General features: G+C 52.5%; 2 protein-coding genes across 2 annotated transcripts; both read right to left on the reverse strand.

Moving 5' to 3' along the window:
- Window positions 1-361: 361 nt before the first annotated feature.
- Window positions 362-5,454, reverse strand: LOC114814190 (zinc finger protein 431-like). Its single transcript, XM_029071651.1, has 2 exons — window positions 5,316-5,454; window positions 362-2,356 (listed from the first exon to the last, which is right to left on the reverse strand). Exons 1-2 carry the CDS (start codon window positions 5,452-5,454, stop codon window positions 1,287-1,289), a joined length of 1,209 nt encoding a protein of 402 aa, XP_028927484.1. The 3' UTR covers window positions 362-1,286.
- Window positions 5,455-5,940: 486 nt separating this feature from the next.
- On the reverse strand, window positions 5,941-7,818 carry LOC114814191 (zinc finger and SCAN domain-containing protein 31-like). The gene is made up of 2 exons (XM_029071652.1): window positions 7,408-7,818; window positions 5,941-6,036 (listed from the first exon to the last, which is right to left on the reverse strand). The coding sequence occupies exons 1-2, from the start codon at window positions 7,816-7,818 to the stop codon at window positions 5,941-5,943; spliced, it is 507 nt and encodes a 168-aa protein (XP_028927485.1).
- Window positions 7,819-8,827: the final 1,009 nt, after the last annotated feature.

Raw genomic sequence — 8,827 nt, forward strand, 5'->3', positions numbered from 1 at the left:
CACTCTGGTCAGGCAACTGTGTACAAATCTCAGGCTGGTCTCACATCTATCCACTAGATCATGCCGCTTCCTACAGCCTCTGAACTAGATACAGCTATAGTGTACTTTCCCAAGTACAGTGCTCTGCACATAGCAATACTACTATTAACCTTGATAAAGGTGGCATTGGTTAAGCACTTACTATGTGCCAAACACTGTTCAAAGCACTGGGGGAGATACAAGATAATCAGGACTGACACATCCCTGTCCCACACAGGGCTCCCAGTCCAAGTAGGAGGGAGAACAGGCACTGAATCCTCATTTGGGGCAACCGAGGCAGAGGGGTTAAGTGACACACCCGAGGTCACACAGGAGGGCCGTTGCGGAACCGGAATTAGAAGCCAGTAAAACCGCTAGGGTAGGGAGAAAGAGAGCCAACGGACTGAAAACCAGAGGTCCAGCTAGAGGAAAACTGGGGTTATGTGGGTGGTCTCCAAGAGGAGAGGGCAGGATGGCCCAGTGGCCACTAGGGCAGGAACCTACTTCACCTCTGCCTCCTCCTCCAACTCTCTCTTCACCAGGAGGGTGGAAACTGCTCTGAGGTAGAGTTGGAAAAGGAAATGATCTCTTTGCAAGGCAGCCTTTATATGAGATATCAGTTAGCCTTAGCCCGATGTAAGATCACAGGCAGGGAATGTGTCAACCAATTCTATTGCACTGTACTCACCCCAGCGATTAGCACCCTGATAGGTCACTTTTGAGAATGTCTGTTCACCTGCCACGGTGCCATTATCCTCAAGCAGGCTTCGGCCTTTTCAAACACTCCCCTGGAATTAATTCACATACAACGTTTCCCTCAAATGCAAATCCTCGGAGGCTGAGAGTTCCCTGGCAATCTGTCCAGACTTCACTTGCACGATCACCCCTGGGTACGAGTCGGCCGATATCTGACAGAGTCTGAGTTCTGACTGAAGGCTCATCCACTTTCCACACATCTGTAGAGCTGAACTCTGGGATGAATTCACTGATATCTGCGAACTTGGGATCTGAGTGAACATTTCTCCACTGTCGTTGCATTTGCAGGTTTTCTCTCCAGTGTGAATCCTCTGATGTGCAATTAGATCTGCGTGCCACACTGTTCATGTTCGTAGGGCTTCTTTCCGGTAGGAACTTTCTGGTGTTAACAAAGGCTTATTTTTGGTAAATCCTCTCCCACATCCGTGACACCCATAAGGCTTCTCCCTGGTGTGAATGCTCTGATGCGCAGCTAGGTCTAAGGCTCGAAAGAAGGCTTTCTTGCGCTCGTTCTATTTGTAGAATTTCTCCCTGGTATGAAGTCTCCGATGCCTGTTAAGACTGGAGAATCGATTAAAGGCCTTCCAGCATTCGCTGCATTTATACGGCTTCTCTCCGGTGTGAATACGCTGGTGTTTGCTCCGGGCCGAGCAGTCGCTGAAGGCTTTCCCACAAGCATTGCATTTATAGGGCTTCTCCCCGGTATGAATCCTCTGATGCACGGTGAAATAGGTGCGACGTCTGAAAGCTTTTCCACAAACGTCACACTTGAAGGGTTTCTCCTCATTGTGGGCTTCCTGATGTCTGAGAAAGACTGATGGCCAAAAAAAGCCTCTCCCACATTGGTGGCATATATAGGGTTTCTCGCTGGTGTGAATGCACTTGTGTTTTCTCCACATCGAGCAACTGCTGAAGACTCCCTCACATCTGTTGCATTTATAGTGTGTCTCTCTAGCGTGAAGCCTCCGATGTGTCGTGAGGGCTGAGAGTTGACTGAAGTCTTCGCTGCATTCACTACATTTGTAGGGCTTCTCTACAGTGGGAATCGGCTGATGGTTACTGCGAGCAGTGCAATGGTCAAAGCCTTTCCCACAGCCATCACATCTGTAGGGTTTCTCGCTAGCGTGAAGTCTCTGATGGGTCATAAGAGCTGACCAACTGAAGGCCTTTCCGCACTGGTCACATCTGTGAGGTTTCTCTTCGGTATGATCGCCGAGGGTTGACTGTTGAATGAAGGCTTCCCCATACTCATGACACTTGTAGGATCTCTCTCCCATTTGGAGTCGCTGGTGGATGAGAAAATGGGAGTGGCAGGGCACGGCTTTTCCGCACACGTTACAGCTGTGGGCCGTCTCCTCTCTGGGGGATGTGTCGTGGACGTCTCTGACGTTTATGAAGTTCCTTGTCCTCCCACCCCTGGGACAACTGCGGGAACTTTCGAACATGCCCTCTTTTTCATCGGTTTGTGCCACTGGACAGTTCCGTTGGGGACTCCAGGGGACTGCCCTGCCTAAATCTGCTTCTTCGGAAACCTCCTCTTGCAAAAGGATCAGCTTTTTGGTCTCAGCTTCGGTCTTGCAACCTGGAACAAACAGAGAGAAAATGAAAAACCAAAACAAAAAACAAAAAGACATTTGTTTTTGGTACTAAGCTCCTGAGAGAGTTCAAAAGAACAATAAACAGAGGCATTCCCTACCCACACCTTAGCCCTGGGAAAAGTGCAATACAACAGAACAGAAAAACAATGTGTCAGTGAATTCCAGGTGTGTGTTACTCGCCCAAGTGCTTAGTACAGTCCTCTGCTCACAGTAAGTGCGACTGATTGATTGATTTTGCTTTTGGCTCAAGGCAGGGAACTGAGGGACAGGCACTATGGTCCAACCTAATTAACTAGTATCTACTCTAGCACTTAGAACAGCGTTTGACACACAGTAAGTGCTTAACCAATACTATAAAGAAAAAAAGAAACGGCATACACCCAGCAACAAGTTCAAAATGCACCAGGATTCATTCATTCATTCATTCATTCATTCAATAGTATTTATTGAGCGCTTACTATATGCAGAGCACTGTACTAAGCGCTTGGAATGAACAAGTCGGCAACAGATAGAGACGGTCCCTGCCGTTTGACGGGCTTACGGTCTAATCGGGGGAGACGGACAGACAAGAACAATGGCAATAAATAGAGTCAAGGGGAAGAACATCTTGTAAAAACAATGGCAACTAAATAGAATCAAGGTGATGTACATTTCATTAACAAAATAAATAGGGTAATGAAAATATATACAGTTGAGCGGACGAGTACAGTGCTGAGGGGATGGGAAGGGAGAGGGGGAGGAGCAGAGGGAAATGGGGGGAAAAGAGGGTTAAGCTGTGGAGAGATGAAGGGGAGGTGGTAGAGGGAGTAGAGGGAGAAGAGGAGCTCAGTCTGGAAAGGCCTCTTGGAGGAGGTGAGTTTTAAGTAGGGTTTTGAAGAGGGGAAGAGAATCAGTTTGGCGGAGGTGACGAGGGAGGGCGTTCCGGGACCGCGGGAGGATGTGGCCCAGGGGTCGACGGCGGGATGGGCGAGACCGAGGGACGGCGAGGAGGTGGGCGGCAGAGGAGCGGAGCGTGCGGGGAGGTTGGTAGAAAGAGAGAAGGGAGGAGAGGTAGGAAGGGGCAAGGTGACGTAGAGCCTCGAAGCCTAGAGTGAGGAGTTTTTGTTTGGAGCGGAGGTCGATAGGCAACCACTGGAGTTGTTTAAGAAGAGGAGTGACATGCCCAGATCGTTTCTGCAGGAAGATGAGCCGGGCAGTGGAGTGAAGAATAGACCAGAGTGGGGCGAGAGAGGAGGAAGGGAGATCGGAGGGAAGGCCGACACAGTAGTCTAGCCGGGATATAACGAGAGCCCATAGCAGTAAGGTAGCCGTTTGGGTGGAGAGGAAAGGGCGGATCTCGCGATATTGTAAAGGTGAAACCGGCAGGTCTCGGTAACGGATAGGTTATGTGGGGTGAACGAGAGAGACGAGTCAAGGATGACACCGAGATCGCGGGCCCGAGAGACGGGAAGGATGGTCGTGCCATCCACGGTGATAGGGAAGTCTGGGAGAGGACTGGGTTTGGGAGGGAAGATGAGGAGCTCAGTCTTGCTCATGTTGAGTTTTAGGTGGCAGGCCAACATCCAGGTGGAGACATCCCGGAGGCGGGAGGAGATGCGAGCCTGAAGGGAGGGGGAGAGGACAGGGGCGGAGATGTAGATCTGTGTGTCATCTGCGTAGAGATGGTAGTCGAAGCCATGACAGCGAATGAGTTCACCAAGGGAGTGAGTGTAAATGGAGAACGGAAGAGGGCCAAGAACTGACCCTTGAGGAACTCCAACAGTTAAAGGATGGGAGGGGGAGGAGGCGCCAGCGAAGGAGACCGAGAATGACTGGCCAGAGAGGTAAGAGGAGAACCAGGAGAGGACGGAGTCCGTGAAGCCAAGGTGAGATAAGATATGGAGGAGGAGGGGATGGTCGACAGTGTCAAAGGCAGCAGAGAGGTCAAGGAGGATCAGAATGGAGTAGGAGCCATTGGATTTGGCAAGAAGGAGGTCACGGGTGACCTTAGAGAGAGCAGTCTCGGAAGAGTGGAAGGGACGGAAGCCAGATCGGAGGGGGTCCAGGAGAGAATGGGAGTTAAGGAATTCTAAGCAGCGATTGTAGACGGCTCGTTCTAGGATTTTGGAAAGGAAGGGTAGTAGGGAGATAGGGCGATAACTGGAGGGGGAAGTGGGGTCAAGAGCGGGTTTTTTTAGGATGGGGGAGACGTGGGCATGTTTGAAGGCAGAGGGGAAGGAGCCATTGGAGATTGAGTGGTTAAAAATAGACGTTAAGGAAGGGAGGAGGGCAGGGGCGATGGTTTTAATAAGGTGAGAGGGAATGGGGTCCGAGGCGCAGGTGGAGGGGGTGGCACTTGCGAGGAGGGAGGAGATCTCCTCTGAGGATACTGCAGGGAAGGATGGAAAAGTAGGGGAGAGGGTTGGTGGGGGGGAGAGGCGGAGGGGTGACTTTGGGGAGCTCAGACCTGATTGTGTTGATTTTTGTGAGGAAATAGGTGGTCAGATCATTGGGGGTGAGAGATGGGGGAGGGGGAGGAACAGGGGGCCTAAGGAGAGAGTAGAGAGGATGAGTAGATCTGCCTGGGCTGACCAGTGAACTTGCCTGGGTCGACCGGTGGATCTACCTGGGTCAACTAGTGGACACGCCTGGGTTGACCAGCAGACTCACCTGGATCGACCAGCAGTCTCGCCTGGGCTGACCAGCGGACTCACTTGGGTCCGCAAGTTGCAAACCTGAAGTGTTCCCTCCGTATTCAGGGTTACGGCACAAGGGTACACCGGCTGTGCAGAGAACCTTGAAAATACCGTAATCCATTTACACAGACTACACGAACGGACCCAAGATTTCATCGACAATATGATCTCGCCACCCCTGCCCAAATGGTCCCACGTGGGCAATTATGGCAGATGGAATGAAGCCCCTTTTCACCCCGACTCTGACCCAAGAAGGTAGAGCCCTTACCCAGTGATGTGAGATTTTCATAGTTTTTGAGCATCACATCCTGGTACAATTTGCGCTGCCTTGGGTTCAGAAGCTGCCATTCCTCAAGGGTGAAGGTCACGGCCACATCCTCGAACGTCAACGCTCCCTGAAAGGTCATGAGACTCCCTGTTCAGTTCCCACCGTCCCCCGTACAAGCCACCCTCCCCACCCCCGCAGTGAGGGGTCAAAGGGGCAACACAGGGGCAGGAGGCAGCAGGGAGGTTCTATGATGTTAGGGGCTTTAGGCGTCAGGAGGGGAGGGAGAAGAACTAAGATCATGAGGTCAAGAAAATGTGGATCAGAGGAGAATATGCTAGTCCTGAGCAGAGGAAATATGGGGGAAGCAAGGAGCTGAGAAGAGTACAGTGATTTGGACCCAGAATTCTTTCATTCAATCATATTTATTAAGCCCTACTGCATGCAAAGCACTGTACGAAGCTCCTGGGAGAGTACAACAGAACAATAAACAGATGCATTCCCTGCCCACAACAAGCTCACAGTCTAGAAGGGGGATGACTCGAAAGACCTCAGGTGGGCAGAAGGAACAGGGGTTCAGGAAGGGCAGAAGGAACAGGGGTTCAGGAAGGGCAGAAGGACCCACGGCTCACCTGAGGCCTGGTTTCTTCAAGGGCGGCAGCCGCTGCCTCGTCTTCCAGGCTCGTGTCCTGGGGAAGAGCAGCTCCCCGTGGAGCTGGCGGAGCTGAGGGAGCAGACAGTTACCATGGGTGAGACCGGTGTCCCCCACTAGGCTTGGATTCCCTCCGTCCTTAGATGTGTTTAATTCTGATGAAATCCCACCGAGGTAGGGGAGGTGCATGTGAGGCAGAAGAATGGTACGGAATCTCGCGAGCAGAAAGGTTGCAGTTAGAGAGAGGTACAGAAATACTCTGTCCCCTCCCTTCTTCCCTTCCGAACCGTCACCTTCAACGGTTCACTCTCCAGAGGTATCTTCCCTCCCACTTTCATACACCCCCAAGTTTCTCCTACTCAAAAAGACCCCCTCAACCCCGGCTGTCCTATTTGGCTCCCCCCCACCACCTGATCTCCCTCTGCCTCCACTTTCTTTCCTCAATTCCCTCCTTGACCCACTACAAGCCAGTTTCTCTTCACCGCCATCTCCCCGATTTTTTTTTAATATTATTCATATTACTATAAATATTACTATGCGCTAGGCACTGGGATGAGGGTTGGGATAGATACAAGTTAATCAAATCAGGTTGGACACTTTCCACTAACTGATCAGTCGACTACCGATTGCAAGCTACGGATAGAGAGAAATTGGTGGGGTTGAGAGGTTCGAGTCTGGCAGGGGGAAAATGGAGACGATGCAGTAAGAGGAAAGACACAAGAAGCAGCGAGCACCCGGAGATATGGCTGTGAGCACCAGAACGGTTGTCCGGAGAATGGAGTGGCGCTCTGGGCTGGAGAAAATTGAACTCGGCACCTTGTGACGAAGAGCTGCCACAGGGAGCCGCAAGTGACTTTGGGGCTCCTCCCGGTAGGGAGGCTGCAGCCTCCACAGGCATTTCCTGGGCGGGAGTGGAAGCCGGGACCTGGGGGCAATCAAAATTGTACAATCTCAGTTATTTCTTTAGATAACTGTCTCCCATTCCAGACGGTAAGCTTGTTGTGGGCAAGATATGTGCCCACCAACTCTGTTGGACGGGACTCTCCCAAATGCTTAGTAGAGTGCTGTGACTGAGCAAAGATGCCCCTGGGATATTACCCTCAGAGGGTCTGTATTGTGGAGAAACTAGGGACCGTGGAGGACTCTCCACTGAGGGCAAATGGGACATCTGGAGACCCCCAAGACCATTAGGAGCAAGGGAAATGGCTCCCTGCTCAGGAGAAACCCCAGGGCCAAGACTGTCAAATGGGACTTGGTGTGCAGGAGGAGAGAAAGTCTCCCCTGTTCTTTATGGAAGCATCCCAGATGCAGCCAGGAGAAGAAAGGAACCAGAGTTGGCCCCAGAAAAAAACTCACGGGTCCCTCACGTTCCCTCAGCTGAGCCCCACAGAATTCACCCACGAGTCTCCCTGCCCCCTCCCAAACACACGGCTCCTTTCTTACCCACTGAGGTGTCCTGCTGAAGTCTTCCTCTAAATCTTCCACCAGGGCCACCGCCTCCTCCCCGTTCTCGGGGCTCTGGATTTGCACCCAGACCTGGGTGTCTGCAGGCAGGATGGCCAGGAACTGGTCCAGCACCAGCAGCTCCAGGATCTGCTTCTTGGTGTGCCGGTCCGGCCTCAGCCAGCGATGGCACAGCTCCCGCAGCCGCTCCAGGGCCTCGCGGGGCCCGGACGCCTCCTGGTAGCGGAACCACCGGAAGCGCCGGCGGGAGAGCTCCTCGTTCCCGTGTCGGCCAGATTCGCTCCCCCAGGCCCTGTCCCCCTGGGGGCTACCCGTCAGGGGCCCCTCCTTACAGTGGGGAGTCTGGGCCTGAGATTCCAGGGCTGCTTCCCTCCTCAATTCTGCAATCATCATCCACTGTCCACGGAAGGGATCGATCCCACGCAGGCAGATCAATCTCTCTCCACTCCAGGGCCCCAGAGGGACCTCCGGTATGTCTCCTGGAGGCTGTGACCGAGAGGTCGGACCCTCCTTTTGGAAACCAGAGGCAAAGGCAGGGAAGAGGTCACACCCATGCCCCTCCCATCGGAGGGCAATTTTCTGAAGTGAAGCAGACCCCATTTCAAGAAGTCCCAGGCCACAATGTGGGGAAGGATCGTTGAAACTGTATGGGGATGGGGGTGGGAAGTAGGGAAAAGGGGAAAGAGAGGGGGCTGGAGCAAGGCTCTGAGTGAGGGTGTGAGGACCACGGTTCTCTGCTCTAATTGGACAGAAAAAGGATGCCTCACTCCTCGAAGAAGCAGATGTGGTCACATGGTCGATCAGGCCACCCTCCGTGGAAATCAATTCTGAGCCACTATGGCCAGCCAGCCAGACTTCGTTCTCACCCGCTCCCATCCAGAGCTGGCTGGTCTACCCTGCCCAACTCCAGCCCAGTAGCTGGGCCTCCCCTGGGGTCCGGACAGGGGAGTGGAAGCTGGGAGTCGGCAGGGTGCCATGGGCAGTCTGGGCAGAAAACCCTTTCTGGCTCCCCCCAGGCCCCACCCTGCCCAGATCTCAATCGTGAGGGCAGGGTCACTTACCAATCGGAACCAAGGAAATGGACAGATCCAAAGGAGGAGCAGCAAAATGGAGGCTGTTACACCTGTTGGAAGGACCTATCATTCATTCATTCGATCAAATTTATTGCACGCTTACTGTGCGCAGAGCACCATACTGACCGCTTGGAAAGTACAATTCAGCAATAGAGACAATCCCTGCCCACTACGGGCTTTCAGTCTAGAAGGGGGGAGACAGATATCAAAACAAGCAAATGGGCGTCAATAGCTTCGGTAGAAATAAATAGAATTATAGATACACACATCAAAATAGGTAAACCGGCATTAATGTAAATAAAGAGAATTATAGATATATACATATA

The sequence above is a fragment of the Ornithorhynchus anatinus genome, chromosome 9 (genome assembly GCF_004115215.2).
Source record: "Ornithorhynchus anatinus isolate Pmale09 chromosome 9, mOrnAna1.pri.v4, whole genome shotgun sequence".
NCBI classification, from domain to species: Eukaryota; Metazoa; Chordata; class Mammalia; order Monotremata; family Ornithorhynchidae; genus Ornithorhynchus; species Ornithorhynchus anatinus.